General features: G+C 38.9%; 1 protein-coding gene across 1 annotated transcript in view; it reads right to left on the bottom strand.

Moving 5' to 3' along the window:
* Positions 1 to 7,355: 7,355 nt before the first annotated feature.
* The window catches only part of LOC107807682 (uncharacterized), a 33,495-nt gene continuing 16,362 nt past the window's right edge, over positions 7,356 to 24,488 (bottom strand). Inside the window, exons 4-5 of the mRNA XM_075251651.1 lie at positions 9,261 to 9,358; positions 7,356 to 9,185 (exon numbers count right to left, since the gene is read on the bottom strand). Of these exons, the coding sequence (XP_075107752.1) occupies positions 7,639 to 8,484 (846 nt within the window). The 5' untranslated portion in view covers positions 8,485 to 9,185; positions 9,261 to 9,358 and the 3' untranslated portion in view covers positions 7,356 to 7,638. The remainder of the gene's footprint in view (positions 9,186 to 9,260; positions 9,359 to 24,488) is intronic.

Below are 24,488 nucleotides of genomic sequence, written 5' to 3'. Positions count from 1 at the left end.
CTCTCACTTCATTATATCTTGTGGTAGGCGTACCACCCGCTTCCATTTCATTATATCTTGGGCGTACCACCCGCTCCCATTTTATTATATCTTGTGGTAGGCATACCACTCGCTCCCAGTTACAAGCCAACAATAATCACAAGGAATCTCGGCAAGGGAACAAGAGTAGTATAACAACTTCCCTACAAAGGAACAATGATATTTCAACAACATCCCGGCAAGGGAATAATACTATCAAAACAAACATCCCGGCAAGGGAACAATGGTGATAATAACATTTGAAGTGCAATAAACCACAATGGAGTCATAACAATTATAATACAAGACTCACGGGCATGCTTGACACCAACGTATAGATACTCGTCACCATGCATATACGTTGTACTCCACAATTAACATGTAGCAAATAAGACACAACTCCTAATCTCTCAAGCTAAGGTTAGACCAAATACTTACCTCGATGCCATGAACACAATTCACGATTCCACTATAGCTTTACCCCTTGATTCCACCACCAATTTGCTCGTATCTAGTCACAAGTTACTTAATTACATCAATAAACGCTAAATGAATCAACCCCAATGCATGAAAATGAGTTTTCTAAAGTTTTACCCAAAAAGTCAAAAATCGCCCCCGGGCCCACATGGTCAAAACCCGAGGTTCAAACCAAAATCCGATTACACATTCCCCCACGAACCCAAATATAATATTTGTTTTGAAATCGGACCTCAAATTGAGGTCCAAATCCCCAATTTTTGAAAAATCTAGTTTCTACCCAAAACACCCAATTTCCCCCATGAAAATCATTGATTTTGAGTTGAAATCATGTTAAAAGATGTTAATGATCGAAAAAACTAGTTAAAAACGACTTACAATTGATTTGGAGAAGAAAAAGCTTTTGAAAAATCGTCCTAGGGTATTTATGTTTTGAGAGGATATGAAAAATGGGTTTAAAATCGATTAAGTATAAAAGTTGCAGATCGCAGGTATGGGAAATGAAAACACGAGTTCGCAATTGCAAACCCCGACCTCTGCTATGTTGGGAAATGCGAAACAGGGCTCGCATTTGCGAACCCTTCAGGAAAATAGGACCTTCGCATTTGCGAACAGCATGTCGCATTTGCAACTTGGGAATTGCGAAGAATGGATCGCATTTGCAACCCAAGGCTGAACAGGGATTTTCGCATTTGCGAGCAAGGCAGGCCTGGGCTGTTTTCGCATTTGTGATCTAGCCTTCGCATTTGCGAAGCCTGCAGGTTTGGGCACACCATCTAAAATTCTGCATTTTTCTAAGTTCAAAATGAACCCCGTGGCCTATCGAAAACTCACCCGAGCCCTCGGGGCTCCAAGACAAATATACACACAACCTCAAAACATCTCACGAACTTATTCGTGTACTCATATCACCAAAATAACATCAGAAATCTCGAATTAAATCACAATATCAATGAAATTTCTGAAAACTTCTTTAAACACCAAACTTTCAAAGTTAAGGTCCGAATCACGTCAAACGGACTCCGTTTCATACCAAACTTCATAGAATTATCTTAAATCGTATATAAGACTTGTATTGGGCACTGGAACTAAAATACGGGCCCGATACCAACATGTTCTAATCAAAATTCATTTCCAAATCCTTCAAACAATTTCAAAAAACAATTTTCTTTAAAAATTCATTTCTCGGGCTTGGGACCTCGGAATTTGATTCCGGGCATACGCCCAAGTCCCATATTGTCTTACGGACTCTCCGGGACCGTCAAATCATGGGTCCGGGTGTGTTTACCCAAAATATTGACCGAAGTCAAATTATTTCATTTTATAGTCAAAATTTATCATTTTTCATAGATTTTCACATATAGGCTTTCCGGTTACATGCCCGGACTGCGAACGCAAATCGAGGTGATGCTAAAAGAGGTTTTTTAAAGCCTCAAAACGCATAATTCCTTTTAAAAACAAGTGATGACCTAGACCCACAACTGGACATTATGTTTGAACAATATATACCTCTAGTGTAATATTCAGGAAACAAATATTTAATTATTTAATTCCAGAAAATTGTTCTAGATTCCATGTTTCCACTATTTTCCATTTCTCCATTATAATATACTGGCTTATAGCCCTTCATAAGTAGCATTTCTAGCATATTTATAGGGAGTAACCAAAATTGGTCGAATTTAGGGTAAAAAATTCCGGATTATTCACGTCCAGTATTAAATATAGGACATTATGGTTTAACAATGTATACCTCCAGTGTAATATACAGGAAATAAATATATTAAATTATTTAATTCCAGTAAATTGTTCTAGATACCAAGTTTTCACTATTTTTCACTTCTCCATTATAATATACTGGCTTATATCCCTCCATAAGTAGCATTTCCAGCATTTTTCATAGGGAGTAACCAAAATTGGTCAAATTTAGCGTAAAAAATTCTATATTTTTCACATCCAGTATTAAATACGGGACATAGTGATTTAAGAATATATAACTCCAGTGTAATATAATGGAAATAAAATATTAAATTATTTAATTCCATTAAATTGTTCTAGATACCAAGTTGCATCAAGAAAAATTATGAAATATAACGTAATATATATTAAAACACACCATAAAAAATATAAACTCGAATGCATTGATATTTCTTTCAATAATAAATAGCTTGAATTCCATTAAATAAAACTGGACAGTAAATCTCTAGTATAAATTACTGGATAATATGCTTTCACATAATAGATATCCAACATAATATATAGGAAGCAAAACATTTTAAAGTAAAGGAAGAAAAAGTAATAGATATCCAGCATAATATACAGGAAGCAAAACTCTGTTTATCGAGTTATTTACAGTGGAGAATTACCAACTGCTAAAGGATATTTACAAAAGTTATTTCCATTCTCTCCATAATCATCACCAACCATCTCTGGAGGAGTTGAATACCCTGATTTGTGTTTCCAATATGCATGTCCCCATAGACTAAAACCAAGATACTCACGATAATATTTGATTGTATTGGGCACAAATGTCATAACATCTTGACCCTGCATCAACATATCAACATACCATATAAGAAATGCACCACAACTTTTGTTTCCTATCTGTTTTGGTGATTCTTTCCAACGAACCACAAATGGTTCATACACATACCCAAATGTAGAATGCAAGCCACAAATCTACAATGCTCTAAAACCACAGGAATGAAATATTGATAAGCAATAAATTGCTCCTTTATAATATCATACTCATCTCCCTTGTACACCAAATCATATACATTTATGGTTTTCTCATTCAAGTCTAATACTGCCAGAAAATAATGAGTGCAAGCATCTAATGGAATTTTTGTGACAACCCGGACAGTCGTCTCATGAGTTACCACTCCGTTTCCACCATTTCTGCTTCTTTATGCTTTATTATTCGTGTTTCATGGTATCAGGTTGGTCGGATCGAATCTGTAATGATATAGGTAAGGTTTGTGACACTTAGTCTTCTTTAGGGAAGTTTGAGTTGGAAAAGTCAACTAGAAGTTGACTTATGTGTTAGAGGGCTCGGATGTGAATTATGATGGTTCAGTTAGCTTCGAGAGGTGATTTATAACTTAGAAGTGCGGTCAGAATGGGCTTTGGAGGTTCGGAGAAGAATTAGGCTTGAATTGGCGAAGTTGATATTTTGGCGATTTTCGGTCGATAGGAGAGATTTTGATATAGGGGTCGGAATGGAATTCCGAGAGTTGCAATAGCTTCGTTGTGTAATTTTCGATGAGTGTGTAAAATTTTAGGTCATTCGGACGTGGTTTGGTTGGTTTTTGATCAAAAGCGTATTTCGGAAGATTTTAGAAACTTAGGTTTGAATCCGATGTGATTTGGTAGATTTGTTGTTGTTTGAGGTATTTTGATGATTGGAACAAGTTTGAATAATATATTGGGTCATGTTTGTGCTTTTGGTTGAGGTCCCGGGGGACCTCGGGATGATTTTGGATGGTTAACGGAGAGGTGGAGATATTTTGCAGCTGCTGAAGTTTTTGCTGCTTCTGGTGTTTTTGCACCTGCTGTTTGGGGACTACAGGTGTGGCATGGCAGAAGCGGAGGTATGACCGCAAATGCGGTACAGAAGAAGCGGTTGGCGAGTTGCAGATGCGAAAATGCCTGGCAGATCATATAAATTATTTTATCTCACGAGTTTGAGTTATTCCACCATTTTTGGACTTCGGCTTGGGAACTTTTGAAAGATTTGTAAGAGAGATTCAAGGGAACTTTGCTAAGGTAAGGATTTTGAACCTAAAACACATTTCTATTGTAGTATTTCATGGATCAAGACTGAAATTTAAGGAATTAAAGGGCAAAAAATGGAGGATTAGGGCTTGAATTTAAGACGCCTTAAAAAGAGGATTTTAGGGGTCAGTTGAACTCCGATTTTGTTATTCTTAATATGCATAGACTTGTGGGGAGATGGGGAATCTATTGATATAAAAATTTCTGATTTTCGAGACGTGGACCCCGAGGTTGGGTTTTGGTAATTTCGAAATTTGTGCCCGTTGTTGATTATTTTTGCTTGGGCTTTGTTCCCTTAGCATATGTTGACGTACTCGTTCTGATTTTGGATAGATTCGATGTGCGTGGAGGCCGATTCGAGGGGCAAAGGCATCGCAAGCTAGAAATTTAGCCAGTTCGAGGTGAGTAATGATTGTAAATCATGTTCTGAGGGTTTGAAACCCTGGATTGCACATCGTAGTGCTATGTTGAGGTGAGACACGCGTTTGATGACGAGTGTGGGGTCGTTACTATTGAGGATTATGACTTGGTCTGTCCTGGTTGATGATTTTACCGCATATTTGACTAAAAACTATTTGCTATCATCATTATTTGGGCTGAATGCCATATTTGGGCTTCGTGCCAACTATTTGAACCCTTCGGGGATTTTCATTGCTATTTCCTCATTGTTTTGACTTTATACTTGAACTCAGTCATGTTATTTTCCACTATTTTCATACTCAGCCATATTTACTCCGTTTTGATATTTTAAATGATGTTTGGGCTGAGAAACCTATTTTACTATTGCCCGAGGGGAGTGTGAGGATTTTTGACTAAGTAAGGCGGAGGGCCTATGTTGCGAGGAAACACTGATACTGATTTGAGGCCGAGGGCTTGAGATATGTATGTCACGAGGTGGCTTGATTGATATGAGGTCGAGGGTCTAGTTTGATGCCACGAGATGGCTTGTTATTGCGCTTGGACCGTAAGGGGCCCCTCCAAGAGTCTGTACACCCCTAGTGAGCACGGGTACCCATTATGATGTGAGATTGAGCCCGAGGGGCTGGTATTGTTCTATGTGATTGCCCGAGGGGTTGGTACTGTTCTGAGATGTTTCCCGAGGGGCATATTTTGTTGATATTGTGCCCGAGGGGCAAACTTTTATTTATTTACCTTACCTTAATTACCTGTCAATTACTTGTTTACTTGTTGAAAGAGGATTTTACTTGACTTTCTACTGTTTTACTACTTCATTATAGAATGCCTTGTGCCTTACATGTTTTCTTACTTTCAGTCGTTATTTATATTTGTTACTCACTGAGTTGGAGTACTCACTTTACTCCCTGCACCCCTGTGTGCAGATTTAGGTTCCGCTGCTACTGCTCCTGACTACTGATCCCTCTAGTTTCATGTGAGCGTTCGGAGACTACGCGGTAGTTGTTGACGTCCGTAACCCCATGTCTCTACCCTTTTATCATTTCTATTTCCCTTCAAATATTTGTACTAGTTTATGGATTTAGCAGACTTGTATTATGGCCTATAGACACTCATGACTTGTGACACCCCAATTAGGGCTGTGTTAGGTTGTACTTATGCACTTTATTGACAATATCCGCTACCTAGTATTGCTATATCATGTTTAGACTACTTTTATGTTATTTAACTATTTTAAAAAGTGAATTGGATTTAACTGGCTGGCCTTGTCTTCACGAGAGGTGTCATCACGATCGGGTTCGGGGTTAGGGTTGTGACAATTTCACCATTTACCAATGTTGCAGGAAGTCGAATTAGACAGAAATTTTTTTTGAACATATGACCATGGAATACCACATTTACGATTTTCACCCAATATATACCGACAAAGACCAAATCCGAATCCAGAAGGATCATTCCAAAAATCAAATTCAGTCCAGCCTTTTGGATGAACATTCTAGTCCTTATAAGCAAATGGATACTCATTGATGTGATATATATGCTTCTTCCTTAGATAATACAATAAAACATCTATATATTGAATATATATATATATATATATATATATATATATATATATATATATATATATATATATATATATATATATATATGTATGTATATATGTATGTATGTATGTATGTATGTATGTATGTATGTCAAATATAATACAAAATAAAATTTTGAGTTCACAACATAAAAGATATGTACATACCGCATCAGTAAAAGTAAAGTTATCATCTGCAATCTCTTTAAAGAACATTCTTAACTGAATTTTCTCATTGTAAAGTTCATATGGCTTTGCTTTCAGTACAACATCTTCTTTGTAAATATTAGTTACTCCCCTAAAAAAACAAATACAGAACAAATATGAAAACAAAATAAAAGAGATTTGTTAATAACATATACATGAAATAAAAATACAATAAGTCGAATAGCAAAACTCACTTTGGTAGACAACCTCTTCTCTTGTTTTCTTTTAAATATGCTTCAAAATTATCCTCAAAAGATTTGATTGTTTTCCGATAATGCTAGCAATATCTTCGAATATATTTCAAACTCCAATTCATACCTTTACTTGTTCATATGGAGATTTTAAATGCCAACTGGCATTACGAATTCTTTTTCCTCTACCAAGCAATTCTTCTACTTTTTCTGGAACTTCTTTTCCTTTATAGGAAGCAACTTTTAGATTTTCATTTTCACCTTCTACCTCCTTTATACTTTTTATTTCAAATTTCAATATGGGCTGCAGATCAGAATAATCATCCAAATGAGCAACATGCTTAGCAATTTTAAGAAGAGAAACATAAACTCTCTCATCCACAGTTGAATATTAAACAATCTTTTTATCAGAATCATTTTTTTGCATATCAGCAGCAACAGATTTTTCAGCAGGGTCACGATCAACAACAACACTGATGTTGGTAGGTTCATCATCAATTACATCATAACTTGATTGACTTGGTTGAGTCAAAATATTAAAATTCGGGCACAAATCCACATATTTCCTCTTTCTCTTTCTAGTATACAATTTTTCCTGCTTCAAATAAACAAAAAAAATGGAAAGATTAACGTTCATTATAACATTTTATAACTGTTAAATAAAACAATAAAACTGCGCACACTAACCTGCTGAATCTTTTCAATAATTTCATGAACAACAAGAGGTGCCTTGTCATTCAACACCCTTTCAATTCCTTGCAAATTACCTTTACTTTCTTGCATGCATATATCAGAAAGAGTTGCCAGACCAATACACTCAGGTTCTCTTTCCTTTGGTCCAGATGGTGCATTCACGTTTACTATAGGAATATGTTGTTCCACTTCAGGTGAATCCAAAATTATTTTTCCTTGTTCAATATTGTGAAAAATAGCTTCAACATCTGTACCTACTGTTACAGCATCTGTTCCACTTCCCTAAGAAACTGCAATTACGGTATTTTGCAAAATATTTTGATTGGACTGTGATGACCATGTGTCATATGTCACATCATTTATTTTTCTAATAAGAGAATCAATATCAGTACCAGCTGTAAGATTAATCTCATCTGGACTACAGTCTGTTCTTTCTTCATTACAAAAAGGACCATTCACTACATCTGTACCACTTGGTTCACCTTGATCACTGCATTTCTTATTTTGTGCATCATGGAGTGATTGAATATCCATGGCTGATAGCATTGATGACACAGCTCCACGATTTTCATTATTATCTTTACTGCACTCTGGTATTGAAAGTTGATATGTTCCATCAACTATTTTTTGCATGATAGAAGCAACATCCTTACCAGTTGATTGAACTTGATTAGGTGCACTACATTCTATTCTTTCTTCATCGCAAGGAATTTTAAATGAATTTCCATCACCTCCTGCTTGTTCATTAGTAGTATCTTCATGACAACAAATTTTCTCTAAACCTCCAACAACTGCTGCTGCTTCATTAGTATCCTTATTATTTTTCCCTCCTTGGAATGATTGAATATCCATGACTAATGGAATTAACGATGTAGCTACGGTATTTTGTAAAATATTTTCACTGCTTTGTGGTGTAGAAAGATTAAATGTCCTGTCAACTATTTTCTCTATGATAGCATCAACATCTATACCAGTTGAAAGAACTTGATCAGGTGCACTACATTCCACTCTTTCTTCCTCACAAGAAATTTCGACTGAAATTCCATCACTTGTTGCATGTTCATTTGTAGTATCTTCATCACAACAACCATTCACTAAACCTCCAACAACTAGTGCAGCTTCATCCATGACTATTTCAACATTAATGACTGATGGAATTAACGATGCAGCTGTTGTATTTTGCAAAATCTTTTCACAGGACTACGGTGTAGAAAGATCTTGTTTCCCATCAGCTATTTTAACCATCATAGCTTCAACATCTTTACCAGCTGTCAGAAATGGTTCAACTGCATTACATTATGGTCATATTTCATGACAAGGACCTTCCAATAAAATTCCATTTACTGCTACAACTTCTTCAGTAACTTGTGCTCCATGAACTGAATCAATATCCATGGCTAATGGTATTGAATCAAAATGTGCTCGACATTCATTATCAGTTTCTTTATTTGCCTCTTCACGGACGGACTCAATATCCATGGTTGGTGCCATTGAAATAGAAGGTCATGCATCCTCAAACTCCTTATTAAACTGTTCATCCTGTTTTGGTAACTCAATATCTTCCTCTTGTTCATCCAGTTTGTCACCCGACAAATGAGCAACATCTCTATCAGAATAATTCTCTCCATCAATATAATCTCCTTGTTCATTACTTTCACTATTTTGATGTTCACTACTTTTGTCATGTTCTTCATTTGAAAATCTGGAAGAATCTTGTAATTCATTGCTTTCATTTTCAGCATCAACAAGCCATGATGATATTTCTTTTTACTTTTTTTTTTAACATTTTCAATAAACTCTACAACAACATCAAGCTTCTCGTTAATAACCTGCAACAACGAATACAATATATTATTCTACGAACAAAATCAACACTAAAATAAATTGCCAAACTAGTTAATTACCTTAACAGGGTTCTTAACATGTTTAATATTTTTCTTCATCTTTGTTTTAAATTAACATGATCTGCACGTACAATGTCTTCAACTTTGGCAAATACCCTCTGAAAAGAAAAGAAAAATGGTAAGAATTTCAGCATCATAACACATAAACATTCTTATCGAGTTTAAACACAATTCAAGAAGGGTAGCATATAATTTTGTACATTAAATTATTAAAACTAAAAAATATAATGAAATGAAATATATTATACTTATCCAATATAATTTACTGGACAAAACAGCCTACAGATGGCAGTCTTCCAGTATAATATACTGGATGAAATGAATAAGAAGGTGTGAAACTCCTGAAACAAATAATGGGGTATAAAGAAGAAAAATAATCAAAGGGCATATTTTAAAACAATAAGATAAATAATCATTAAAAAAATTAATCACAAAAAAAATAGTCTAAACAGAATTCATCCAATATAACATACTGGACAACAAGCTTACATTCAAAAGACTTCCTGTAAAATATACTGGAATCAAAAACCACACGGTATAAAAACTAGGAAATAAGCCTTCAGAAAATAGCTTTTCCGTATAATATAAGCCTTCAGAACATACTGGACAACAAGCTTAAACACGACAGACTTCGATTAAAAGGTACTGAAATCAAGCAAAAGTCCAGTGTATAAGCATATTAAAATAAAAAGAAGACAAATAATGACGCAAAAAAAGTAATGACAAATAAAACAAAATTCTATACTAAACATAACTCGTCCAGTATAACTTACTGGAGAAACGGCTTACGTACGGTAAAATCCAGTAAAATATACTGGAGTCAAACAAAACTCAACTATATTATAATAATCATCCAGTATAATATACTGGAAGTTAATCACTCACATGATAGACTTCAAGTATAATATGCTTGTTTCAAGTATAGTATTATACTACAGAAGTATATTATATGACTATATTAAACTCATAAAGTATATTAAAAAGATTGAGTTTTATAAACATCCAGTCATTATACTGCTCTAATATATTATATTAATTGACTATATTCCATTTCCAATAGAAAACCCTAGAAAATAATAGTTCTGAGAAACGACTCCCAGAGTAATTTACAGCAAACATAATTTTAAATGCAAGTTATTAGAACATAAATCTAGTATACAATAGTAGAGATTAATGAAAAGCAAGACTAAATAAAATCAAAGAAACAACTACTTACATTGAAAATGTCACTAACATTATGTAACGACTCGACCGGTCGTTTTGAGCTTTTACACTTTGCTCATCAATTTTCGGGCATGACTTGCCCCGTGTAGTGTATTATGAATTATGTAAATCGTTGGTTTTGGTTTCAAGTTAATGAAAATGAATTTGGAAGAACAGTTCTCAGTTTAAAGCTTAAAATTTGAAAGGTTTGACCAAGATTTGACTTGTTTGTATGCGATCTCGGATTGAAATTTTTATGATTTGGTTAGCTCCATTAGGTGATTTGGAACTTACAAGCGTGATCGGAATGCATTTTGGAGGTCCGTGGAAGGTTAGGAATGAATTGGCGAAATTGACATTTCGGCATTTTTCGGTTGATAGGTGAGATTTTGATATAGAGGTCGGAATGGAATTTCGGAAGTTGCAGTAGTTTTTTTGTATCATTTGGGTTGTGCGTGAAAAACTTTAGGTCATTCGAACGTGTTTTGGTTGGGTTTTTTGATCAAGAGCGGAATTCGGAGGATTTTGGAAAGTTTGGCTTGAATTCGATGTGCTTGGGTTGATTTGATGTTGTTTGAGGTATTTTGAAGATTGGTGAAAGTTTGAATAAGGTATTGGGATATGTTTGTGCTTTTGGTTGAGGTCCCGGGGGCCTCGGGATGGTTTCGGATAGTTATCAGGAGGTCGGACTTGGAGTTTTGCAGCACAAAATTTGTTGCTTCTGTTGTTTTCGCACCTGCGGATTGGTGACCGCAGGTGCGATGCCTCTAGTGCGTAAAGGAGACCGCAGAATCGGTGTTGGCGCAGAACCGAAGACCTTGACCGCATCTACGAGGCCGCAGGTGCAATACCTGGGTCGCAGATGCGGAATCTGATGGAATAAGTGAAATCCGCAGAAGCGGGTGTTTTTCCGCAGAAGCGGAAGCGCAGGTGCTTTTATGGGATCGCAGGTGCGGAAGTTCTAGGCATAATATATAAAAATGCCCCTTCGCGATTTCACTCATGTATTCACCATTTTGTGCGATTTTTGGAGCTCTAAGCTGTGATTTCAAGAGAGGATCAAGTATTTCCAAAGAGGTAAGCTACTTGAGCTTTATACCTTGTGTTTATGGTGATTATTTCATTGTTTAATCATGAAAGTTAGTGGAAAAATCTGAGGAAAAGTAGGGAAAATTAGGACTTGAAATTGGAGAGTGAGAATTTGAGTGAACATATGAGATCGGATTTTGGTAAATTTGATATGTACGAACTCGTGAGAGGTTGAGGATTCCATTGATGTTAATTTTATCGAGTTTCGAGACGTGGGCTCGAGGGGCTGGGTTTGAGCAATTTCGGGATTTGGATGTAAATTGGATATTTTCGAGTGGGCTTCGTTCCCGTTGCATATTTTAATCATTATGTACTGATTGTGGCTAAGTTTGGAGCATCCAGAGGTCGATTTGTGCGGGCGAAGGCATCGCGGGCTAGAGGTTGGACCGGATCGAGGTGAGTAATGATTGTAAATGATGTTCTGAGGGTTTGAAACCCCGGATTGCGCATCGTAATGCTATATTGAGGTGAGGCACACGCTTGATGACGAGCGTGGGGTCGTGCACTATTAGGGATTGTGACTTGGTTCACCCCGATTGATGATTTTTACCGCGTATTTAACTAAAATCTATTTGCTCTCATCATTATTTGGACTGAATGTCATATTTGGGCTTCGTGCCAACTATTTGAACCCTTCGGGGATTTTTATTGATATATTCTCACTGTTTTGACTTTAAACTTGTACTCGGTCATGATATATTCTACTGTTTTCAAAACTCAGCCATGATTACTCCGCTTTAACACTTGAAATGATATTTTAAATCATATTTTGGGCTGAGCATCATGTGTTTACTGTTGTCCGGGTGGCTTATGTAATTTTTGACAGGGTAAGGCCAAGGGCCTGTGTTGTGAGAATACTTTTGGGCCAGGCTGCACGCCGCAGAAGTGATACACTGATTTTGATTATGAGGCTGAGGGACTAAGATATGTACGCCAAGAGGTGGCTTGTTGATATGAGGCCGAGAGCCTAGAGATGATGCCACGAGATGGCTTGATATTGCGCTTGGGCTGTAAGGGGCCCCTCCAGGAGTCTGCACACCCCCAGTGAGCGCGGGTACCCATTGTGATGTGAGATATAGCCCAGGGGGCTGGTATTGTTCTATGTGATTGCCCGAGGGGCTGGTATTGTTCTGAGGTATTGCCCAAGGGGTGGATTTGTTGACATTGTGCCCGAGGGGCGAACCTTATGTGCTTATCTTTCTTATTTGCCTGTCACGTACCTATTTAATTGTGTATTTGTGCTCGAGGGGCGGATTTCTATGCTTATCTGCACTAATTATTTTGCATTCATTTGTGCAACTGTTGTAAAACTGATTTTCAAAGTAGTTTAAATTGAGCTAAGAAATTTTAGAGATTTTACAGCTCCATTGCTTTCATACTGGTTTTTGAACTGCTTCTATACAGCATGTTGATGCACTTTTCGTGATTTCTTACCATTCAAACTTTAGTTATGATTATTACTCACTGAGTTGGAGTATTTACTTTACTTCCTGCACCTCGTGTGCAGATTCAGGTATTTCTGAACCTGGTAGCGGGTATTGGCTGATCGGAGGCAGAGTCATCGGAGTTTAGCAAGGTAGCTGTCGGCGTTCGCATCACTGCTTTTCTCCCCCTTCATTTCATTAGTCTGTATTTTGTACATTTCGGACTTTTCAGTTGTATTTAGACCCTAGTAGATGTTCGTGACTTGTAACACCCCGGTATCAGGTTGTGTTTGGGTTCTATTCCGCATATTATACTATCTTTTGTTTAGACTTTGGCTTATTTACTCATGCTTAGATTGATTGATAATGTTTAACTATTTAAAAATTGAATTGGGACTAGTTCGTTGGCCTTGTCTTCACGAGAGGCGCCATCATGACCGAGTCCGGGTTTAGGGTCGTGAAAAGATGGTATCAGAGTCTAGGTTACATAGGTCTTACGAGTCATGAGCAGGTTTAGTAGAGTCTCGCGGATCGGCACGGAGACGTCTGTATTTATCCTCGAGAGGCTGCAGAACCTTTAGGAAAACTTCACAACCTTGAATTCTTATCGTGCGTCCTTTGATTCAGCTTGAAATGTAACTCTTTGAATTTCTCCCACGCGTTCGTGTGCGCACATGAGCACTCAGTATCAGATGATCATCGATGGCTTGTGATTCCCTGATCGAGGGGCGAGATGTGATCTCTGTGAGTTGATGTGGGCCAGTCTAGAGGACTTGAGGCCGGATTTTTGCCTATAGCTTGAGCACCGAGGTGCTGATTGTGTGAGCAAGTGTTTTTGAACTTATATGCTCGGTAGTGTCCCTATTAGTAGAAGAGATGGTGTGATGAGTATGTTAGTACCGCGGGATGTATCCATATGATTTGGAAGCGACGAGAAAGGTCTGTTGGAGGATAGAAGAACTATTAGGTGCTTGAATTCCATCTTGATTCGAGGTATAGCCCCGCGTTATGGGCGTGTGAAGAATCTTTTCATGTTTCCTAGTTCGGAGTGAAGTAAATTTCATGTTGCGGTATGAGTTCAGACTCAGGAAGACCTAGTGACTGCGTAAAGTTTATGACGGTGGAAAGTATGCGAAAAGGTTAGTTCGAGGCGAAGCAGGTGGGTCATCTCCTGCGGAATGTTCAGAAGTTTGTGTGATCTTTATGTTGTCTGTTAGAAGATCTCACTTGCAAGTGAAAGATATGTGTGGAAATTTCAATTGGGTCGCTTAAGAGAGTGGGTTTAACTGTTGCGAGAGTGAATGCGTGATTTGCAAAAGATTTAAAGTACTAGATGATCTGTGTTTTCACAAGCTTACAAAGGATTTGAGTTTAATTTCACTATGGTATTATGGCAACAATAGAGTACATGTGTTATGAGTCATTGAGTGTGTTTTGATCTATGGATTCGGGCTAAGTGGGGGAGCCTGCTATTGATTAGTTGGTTGCACGGTTATGTGCTATGTCGGTTCTAGTTTGAGGCATTCGGGTGAATCAATTATGGCCGGCTGAGATTAAGAACGAGTATGGCTTGAGTAAAGGAAAATTCTTGACAAAGGTTTTAGGATGCTTCACAGGTGTGTAAGAATCACGGGATGTCTTGAGTCGTTGTTGGTAAAGGATGCTCGGTGCATAGAGCAGGAAGTTGCTTGGTTGTAATGGAATGATGTCACATTCTGTAGTGTCAGAGTGCTAATGAGGCACGGGTTGTTCGGTTCGTTTGATCATGCTAATTGCAGTTTGAGTAGAGTGGATGACTCTCGAGAATGGTTCTAATGGGCTCAAGATTTTGCATGTAATAATTGGAGATTTTCAGGTTGTAATTTTGGCCAGAAACTAAGGTTTGCATTTGGAGGGTGTCAATATTTGTGGTAATTCTATATCAATTATGGGCTTCTATACATCGGTATCAGGAAGGTGAAGGTAATGGTCAGAATTCGTAGGAGGTCTCTTCAAGGTAAGTATTTTGAACGTGGTGCTTGTGGGGATATCTAAGAAAGTATTCAGCGGCTTATGAGCCTTAGACAGTGTGGCTTTATGCTTGGGTCTCGTGTGATGAGTCTGGGTTGAGAAATCGTGATGGTATAGCAAGAAGGAGTATCAAGTTGAAGGTAAATCAGCAGGAAACTCGGATAGATTGGGTAGCTTGATAGTAGGTCGAATCGGTATGGCAAGGATATGATTAGTTCTTTGGATGCTTACGAGGTAATGAGTTTCTACAGGTGTTTCGCAGCAATGCTCTTGGGTTTTAGATACCTGCATAGCTTGGTTGAATGAGAAGGATTTAGTCATGTCAGGTTTGGTTTTTGTGCAAAAGGGAGTCGGAGAGTTCTTGATGATTTCTACTGCGATTAGAGATGTGTATTTTCTGCGAGTGTGAGAAGCATGTGATATGTAGTGATCCTCTTCTGAATGGGATAAATGGAAGTTCTTGGTTGGTTGAGTACATATTTGATTGTGGCTCGGAAGGGATATAAAGTTCTCATGTTACCCTAGGATGGTATGGTATATGCGGTATGTTCTGGAGGAATGAGATTGCGTGTGTAAGGTTACGGTTCAGTTCTGAAAGGAAGGTCCATAAAACTCTTAGGCAATGGGCAGCTTCAGACAATTAGAGAAATGCGCTTCAGATGATTAAGGAAATGGTATTGCTAATTGGGGTGATTTGATGAGGGTATATGTTTCGGAAAAAGGCAATGTGATTAAGTTGATGGTACTTCGGTAGTATTGTTGCACTTTCTTGTTAGATCAATTATTGATATTCGAGTTTGCTTGGCGGCACAGAAGAATTTTAGAGTATCTCTCATGGAATAATTGGGTATTAAGAGGTGTGGTATGTATTCGGACGACGGAATTGGGATCAGGTATGGTGATTCGTGTGCTATATAGAGTTGGAAACTAGGAGTTCTTGTGTTCAGGCCATGTTGTGGTTGTGGATCGCGTGTGTCGGAACTGTTTAGTGACTATCGAGGTTTGGAGACCCGAGTAGATCTTTTGTTGCTTGGTATGGTAGATTTTGGATGTGACATTGGGTACACACTGGTTATCTCCGTGTTATGTTATTCTGGACAATTACGCTAAGGCAGTGTTGTTGGCTATGCCGGGAATGCCACGAATTGAGTGGCGAGGTTCGACGGATTATGTTCTTGATTGGGTGGTTTCATATTTCGAAGGCTCAGCGGATGGTTGGGAAGGATTGTCTTTCTTATTTGGGCTTTCAGGATGGATGTCAGTGTAGAGACTCTTACCATTGATTCAGTTCCGGTGGTGAGGGACTTTTTGGATATGTTTCTTGTGGTCGGGCATGTCACCGGGCAAGTTTGTTGATTTCAGTATTGATTTGATGTCGGGCACCGTATCGTATGGCACCGGTAGAGTTAAAGAAGTTGAAGGAGTAGCTCTAGGGCTTCCTTGATAAAGAGTTCGTTGGCAGGCCAATGTGGATGCGTGTTCTAACTTGAGTCGGCTTGGTTGGCTCCAAATTGTATTGTTGAGGGATGTGTTGATTCGATTTTTATTGAGCTTATTAGTAATATCGGTAGATCTATGAGTTACCTTTCTGTGTTGCGAGGTGTTATGATTTGTTGGTTATATGCGGTTCTATTGGGGTTTCATAGTGGAAGTCGAGCGGGAAGAGTATTTGGGTGTTGCTCGGTGAATGGCGTATCGGTTATGCCCTTTCGGGTTTGTGTTGTGTATGTTATTTGCTTCACCGAGGGTATGATGATTTGCTTTAGTTCCAGACATCAAATTGCGCGTGGTTGTCGATTTTGAGCATAGTCACCTGAGGTGTTTCCTGTGGAGCAGTGTTTGGATTGGATCGCGCATCACAGCGAAGTTATGTGGGGTAATGACCTTGCGGGTTCGATTCGTGTGTTTTGTTCCTATGATGTGAGATGGGTTCTCAGCCTTGTGTTGTGGTGGTATTGGTGAGCTTGAGGTACAGCTCTTTCATTTGAGTCATTTTCATGATTTGAGTATGTTCAGACTATTGCTTATTGGTGCGCGTATTGCGCAAGTTGTGGCTTAGGCCTGTATTGATCTGTCATGTCACCATAGTAGTGTGTTGGATTAGATGAGATCGTTGAGATCATTAATGGATATGAACGGTTTCGATTTCAGCATGTTGGAAGGATAATATCAAGGTTCGGCTCAGAAATTTGCTATGGTCTTTGTCAAAGGAGAAGTGGCTTCAGGAATGGTTGATCTGAGAAATGGTTTGGCTTACTACGTGTTTTATTTATCATTGGCATTATATGAAAGTGTTGGAATGAGATTTTAGTTGATAAGAGGTTTTCTACCGGTATTCGGTTGTTGTGTGCAGCTACGATGATTAGAAGTTATCGCTACAAGTGTTTGAGTTATGTGGTATATCATGTAATTGCACCTGAGGTTGCAGGTATGGGTTATTACAGCTGGTTCGGGCTTATTCAGAGTATAGATGTGAGATTCTGATCTTGTGGTTGATCTCAGAAGTAAAAATGTGGTCCTAAGGTTTATGGGCTAGGTGGGATTGTCGAATTTCAATTACATTGTATTATCGGACCTATATAAGATAGGGTGACGTGAGATCAACCCCAGGTATATGGATGGTAAGGTTATTCAGCGATTGGTTGGCTTTTGGAACAACTCTGGGCATGTTCGAGGACGAATGTATGTTTAAGTGGGGGAGGATGTAACGACCCGACCGGTCGTTTTGAGCTTTTGCACTTTGCTCATCAGTTTTCGGGCATGACTTGCCCCGTGTGGTGTATTATTACTTATGTATATCGTTGGTTTTGGTTTCAGGTTAATCAGAATAAATTTGGAAGAACAGTTCTCAGTTTAAAGCTTAAAATTTGAAAGGTTTGACCAAGATTTCACTTGTTTGCATGCGATCTCGGATTGGAATTTTTATGATTTGGTTACCTCCGTTAGGTGATTTGGAACTTAGGAGCATGATCGGAATGCATTTTGGAGGTCCATGGAAGGTTAGGCTGGAATTGGCAAAATTGAGATCTCGGCGTTTTCCGGTTGATAGGTGAGATTTTGATATAGAGGTCGGAATAGAATTCCGAAAGTTGCAGTAGTTCCGTTGTGTCATTTGGGATGTGCGTGCAAAATTTCAGGTCATTCGAACGTGTTTTGGTTGGGTTTTTTGATCAAGAGCAGAATTCGGAGGACTTTGGAAAGTTTGGCTTGAATCTGATGTGTTTGGGTTGATTTGATGTTGTTTGAGGCGTTTTAAATATTGGTGCAAGTTTGAATAAGGTATTGGGATATGTTTGTGCTTTTGGTTGAGGTCCAGGGGGCCTCGGGATGGTTTCGGATAGTTATCTGGAGGTCGGACTTGGAATTTTGTAGCAGAAAATTTGTTGCTTCTGTTGTTCCCGCACCTGCGGATTGGTGATAGCAGGTGTGACGCCGCTGGTGCATAAAGGAGACCGCAGAAGCGGTGCTGGCCGCATAAGCGAAGACCATGACCGCATCTGCGAGGCCTCAGGTGCGATACTTGGGTCGCAGATACGGAATCCGATGGAATAAATGAAATCCGCAGAAGCGGGTGTTTTTCTGTAGAAGCGGAAGCGCAGGTGCGCTTATGGGATCGCAGGTGCGAAAGTGCTAGGAAGAATGTATAAAAAAGCCCCTTCGCGATTTTCAGTCATGTGTTCACCATTTTGCGCAATTTTTGGAGCTCCAAGCTGTGATTTCAAGAGAGGATCAAGTATTTCCAGAGAGGTAAGCTACTTGGGCTTTATACCTTGTGTTTATGGTGATTATTTCATTGTCTAATCATGAAAATTAGTGGAAAAATCTAAGAAAAAGTAGGGAAAATTAGGGCTTGAAATTGGAGATTGGATTCTAAGAATTTGAGTGACCATATGAGGTTGGATTTTGGTAAATTTGATACGTACGAACTCGTGAGAGGTTGAGGATTCCATTAAGGTTAATTTTATCGAGTTTCGAGACGTGGGCCCAGAGGTCGGGTTTAAGGAATTTCGGGATTTGGATGTAAATTGGATATTTTTGAGTGGGCTTCGTTCCCTTTGTATATTTTAATGATTATGTACTGATTGTGGCCAGATTTGGAGCATCCGGAGGTTGATTTGTGCGGGCAAAGGAATCACGGGCTAGAGGTTGGACCGGATCGAGGTGAGTAATGATTGTAAATGATGTTCTAAGGGTTTGAATCCCCGGATTGCACATCGTAGTGCTATATTGAGGTGAGGCACACGCTTGATGACGCTCGTGGGGTCGTGCACTATTGGGGATTGTGACTTGGTCCGTCCGATTGATGATTTTACCGCGTATTTGACTGAAATCTATTTGCTATCATCATTATTTGGGTTGAATGCCATATTTGGGATTCGTGCCAACTATTTGAACCCTTGGGGGATTTTTATTGATATTTCCTCAATGTTTTGACTTTAAACTTGTACTCGGTCATGCTATATTCTACTGTTTTCAAAACTCAGCCATGCTTACTCCGCTTTAACACTTGAAATGATATTTTAAATCATATTTTGGGCTGAACATCATGTTTTACTGTTGTCCGGGTGGCTTATGTAATTTTTGACAGGGTAAGGCCAAGGGCCTGTGTTGTGAGAATACTTTTGGGCCAGGCTGCACGCCGCAGAAGTGATACACTGATTTTGATTATGAGGCTGAGGGACTAAGATATGTACGCCAAGAGGTGGCTTGTTGATATGAGGCCGAGAGCCTAGAGATGATGCCACGAGATGGCTTGATATTGCGCTTGGGCTGTAAGGGGCCCCTCCAGGAGTCTGCACACCCCCAGTGAGCGCGGGTACCCATTGTGATGTGAGATATAGCCCAGGGGGCTGGTATTGTTCTATGTGATTGCCCGAGGGGCTGGTATTGTTCTGAGGTATTGCCCAAGGGGAGGATTTGTTGACATTGTGCCCGAGGGGCGAACCTTATGTGCTTATCTCTCTTATTTGCCTGTCACGTACCTATTTAATTGTGTATTTGTGCCCGAGGGGCGGATTTCTATGCTTATCTGCACTAATTATTTTTCATTCATTTGTGCAACTGTTGTAAAAGTGATTTTCAAAGAAGTTTAAACTGAGCTAAGATATTTTAGAGATTTTACAGCTTCATTGCTTTCATACTGGTTTTTGAACTGCTTCTATACAGCATGTTGATGCACTTTTCGTGATTTCTTACCATTCAGACTTTAGTTATGATTATTACTCACTGAGTTGGAGTACTCACTTTACTCCTTGCACCTCGTGTGCAGATTCAGGTATTTCTGAACCCAGTAGCGGGTATTGGCTGATTGGAGGTAGAGTCATCGGAGTTTAGCAAGGTAACTGCCGACGTTCGCAGCACTGCTTTTCTCCCTCTTCATTTCATTAGTCTGTATTTTGTACATTTCAGACTTTTTAGTTGTATTTAGACCCTAGTAGATGCTCGTAACTTGTGACACCCCGGTATCTGGCTGTGTTTGGGTTGTATTCCGCACATTATACTATCTTTTGTTTAGTCTTTGGCTTATTTACTCATGCTTAGACTGATTGTTAATGTTTAACTGTTTAAAAATTGAATTGGGACTAGTTGGTTGGCCTTGTCTTCACGAGAGGCGCCATCACGACCGGGTCCGGGTTTAGGGTCGTGACACATTAACTTTTGATGAAGGTTGGAGAAGATATGATTGATTTACCTTGAAAAGCTTAAAGTTCTATAAATTAAACAGAAAGATCAATAATTAGACTAAAACAAAATATATGAGCACAAGTATATATTAAAAATTCACATACTATTAACTTACACTTGCTTTAGTAAAGAATCATTGAAAAGTGTGTCATATTTTGGACATCCAATGCTGGAGTAAGACAACATCCCAATTGGCCCCCGATCCTCATATTTTCAATATTGACGGAAATCATTAAAGACTTCCATTGTCCATACATCAAACAAAAATGGGAATCCAAATTTAGTATGTGATGACCCAAAATGTCATCTTTAAATTAAATAATCATCTCGGTATTTTAAGACCTTGAAAAGCGGTATCAATAATTCCTCGGCTTGCGTGCGCAGTCCGCATAATTTTTTGGAAGGTTTTTATGTGAAAAATGGATTAAATTGTGAACTAGATCTTTAAAACTAAACTGAGTTGACTTCGGTCAACATTTTGAGCAAACGAACCAGGATAAAAGTTTTGACCATTCCGGTAGTTCTGTATCATGATTTGGGACTTGGTCATATGCCCAAAATCAAATTCGGCGGTCCCTAGATCAAATTATCGTCATTTAACGGAATCTAGAAATCTAAGGCTAAAGATATCTTAAGTTTGACCGGAAATTTGACTTTTGAGAAAAAGACCCCAGAATGGAATTTTGATGATTCCAATAGTTTCGTATGGTGATTTTGGACTTAGGCACATGTTCGGATTTGAATTTAAAAGTCTGTAGGATAATTCAGCGCATTTTGGCGAAAGTTGGAAAATAGAAAATTTTTGGAAAGTTTGACCGAGGGTTGACTTTTTGATATAGGGGTTGGAATCCAGTTCTAAAAATTTTTATAGCTTCGTTATGTCATTTATGACTTGTATGCAAAATTTGAAGTCATTCGACTTGATTTGATAGGTTTTCGCATCGAATATAGAAGTTGGACGTTCTTAGATTCATTAGGCTTGAATTGGGGTGTGATGTACGGTTTTAGCATTTTATGATGTGATTTGAGGTTTCGACTAAGTTCGTATGCTGTTTTAGAACTTGTTGGTGTATTTTCGTTGAGGTCCCGAGGGCCTCGGGTGGATTTTGGAAGGTTAACAGATCAATTCGGACTTGTATTTATCTGCTGAAATTGTCTGGGAAGTTTCTGCATTTTCGCACGTGTGAACAGTCACCGCACTTGCGTGAACAGTATCCGTGTACAGTATCCGTGTACAGTAGCAGTGTACAGTAGCGTGTATAGTAGTCGTGAACAGTAACACGCGTGAATAGTAGTTACGGAAGGATGAGCAGCCCAGTTTTCCTCATTTTTTTGGACTTCCAAGCTCGGATTTTGGGCAATTTTGAGCGAGAAGTTACGGAAATTCTTGGGGTAAGTGTTCTTGACTCTCTTGTGATTATATTCCATGAATAAATCTTCATTTGTGGCTTTAGATTATTGATATTTGAAGAGAACTGGAGAAATTTTCTAAAATTCCATAAAAATGAATTTTCAAGATTTGAACATCGATTCGGAGTAGGATTTGAGTAAAACTAGTATGGTTGGACTCGTAATTGAATGGGTTGTTGTATTTTGTGACTTTTGTCGTATTCCGAGATGCAGGCCCCATGGGCGATTTTTTGGTTAATTTCGAATTTTGTTGAAAAATTAGTATTTTTCATATTGAATTAATTTCTAAAATATTTATTGAATGAATCGAGTTAATTGTGACTAGATTCGGGACATTTGGAGGCCGATTAGAGCGGAAAAGGCATTTGCGAAGTAAGATTTTGCTCGGATTGCGGTAAGTAACGGTAATAAATCTGGTCCTGAGGGTATGAAACCCCAGACATTGTGTCATATGACTATTTTAGAGGTGACGCACATGCTAGGTAACGGGCGTGTGGGCGTGCACCGTAGGGATTGTGACTTGGTCCGTCCCGCGAGACTGCGGAATTAATTGGCCTACTGTTTAATACATGTTCCCTCTGTTTTCATAGAAATTGATTGTACTTCATGTTAGAAATCATGTTTAGGCCTTATGTGATCACTGTTGAGACCTGCGAGGTCGTGTATGTAACCATCCGACCGGTCGTTTTGAGCTCCAGCATGCCATTCAGCAGTTTGGAGCCATGAACAGCTTCATATCAGGTATTATGGCTTGCACACGTGATCGGAATTTAACTTCGGGAAGTTCGGAATTGATTTAAAAAGAGAATTCTCATTTAGGAAGCTTTAAGTTGAAAGAATTAGCTAAGATCGGAATTTTTAGTAAACGACCTCGGAATCGGGATTCGAGGGTTCCAGCAGGTTCGTATGATGATTTTGGACTTGGGCGTATGCCCGGATCGAGTTTCGGATGACCCGGGAGCATTTTGGCGCCTATTATGGAAGTTAGCATTTTGGAAGAAATTTCATAAGTTTGGGTTGAAGTGAATTTCGGTGTTATCGATGTCCGTTTGGGATTTCGAGTCTGGGAGTAGCTCTGTATGGTGATACTGGTGTTGGGAGCACGATCGAAGTGAATTCGGAAGTCCGTGGATCATTTTGGAGTCATTTGGCTAAAGATAGAAATTTGAAGGTTTTTGAGAAGTTTGACTGGAAGTGAACTTTTTGATATGGGGGTCGGAATCCGATTTCGAAAGTTGGAGTAGGTCCGTAATGTCGTATATGACTTGTATGCAAAATTTGAAGTCAATCGGACGTGATTTGATAGGTTTAAACATCAAAAGTAGAAGTTTGAAATTCTAAAGTTCATAAAGATTGGATTGGAGATCGATCCGTGATTTTAGCGTGGTTTGATATGATTTGAGGCCTCGAGCAAGTCCGTAATATTTTTGGGGACTGGTTGGTATGATTGGTTGGGGTCCCGGGGGCCTCGGGTGGATTCCGGGTGGTTAACGGAAGAAAATAGAATTTGCAGAAGTATTGAAGCATCTGCGTCTGTCATAACCGCACATGCGGTTGGTCGACCGCAGGTGCGAAACCGCAAAAGCGGTCGTAGCCTCGCAGATGCGGCCCAAATCTAGACAGGCCAAACCGCAGAAGCGGCTTCGCAGATGCGGCTTCAAGACAGTAGAAGCGGTCCCAGCCCTTTTAGCCAATTCCGTAGATACGACCTCCCTTCGCAGATGCTGTCCCCTAACTGCAGATGCAGAAACTGCTGAAGCAGTCAGCTTCATTTAAGTCGAGCTCCAGCCATTTTTGACCATTTGGCACTCGGGTATTGAGCGATTTTGGAGCTCTTGAGAAGGGATATCCACATAGCATTGTGAGGTAAGTTCATCCCCCATATTTCTAAGTTTAACACTCGAGTTTTAGGTAGATTAACACCTAAAGATTTGGAGAAATCAAGGGGTTAGAGCTAGACCTAGGGTTTTAATAAAACTTAGATTTTACCAAGACATTGGTTATAAAATAGATTAGAAATCATATATTATCAATCCTTAGGTTATAGAGAACAACTTCCTTCGGAAAATGTCGGAATCCGGGCATGTGGGCCCGGGGATAAATTTTAGGAACCTTGCATTTAGGGTTGGGAAATTGGCTTAATAATTAGAATATGAACTTTTGAGCATGTATTGACTAGTTCTTACCCTATTTGAATAGTTTTGGATCGTTCGGCTCCAAATTGGAGGTTTGAGCGGGTTCTTGAATCGGAATATTGGCTTCAGAGCGAGGTGAGTCTCCTTTCTAACCTTGTAAGAGGGAATTGTCCCCATAGGTGATATAATTGATTATGTTCTCCTATTTCTGGGGGCTACGTACGCACGAGGTGACGAGAGTCCGTGCGTTGCTACTATTATGTGTAAGTCAG

The sequence above is a fragment of the Nicotiana tabacum genome, chromosome 1 (assembly GCF_000715075.1).
Source record: "Nicotiana tabacum cultivar K326 chromosome 1, ASM71507v2, whole genome shotgun sequence".
Taxonomy (NCBI): Eukaryota; Viridiplantae; Streptophyta; class Magnoliopsida; order Solanales; family Solanaceae; genus Nicotiana; species Nicotiana tabacum.
Note: the sequence above shows the minus strand (reverse complement) of the source record. Positions and strands in the feature narration are given on the sequence as shown.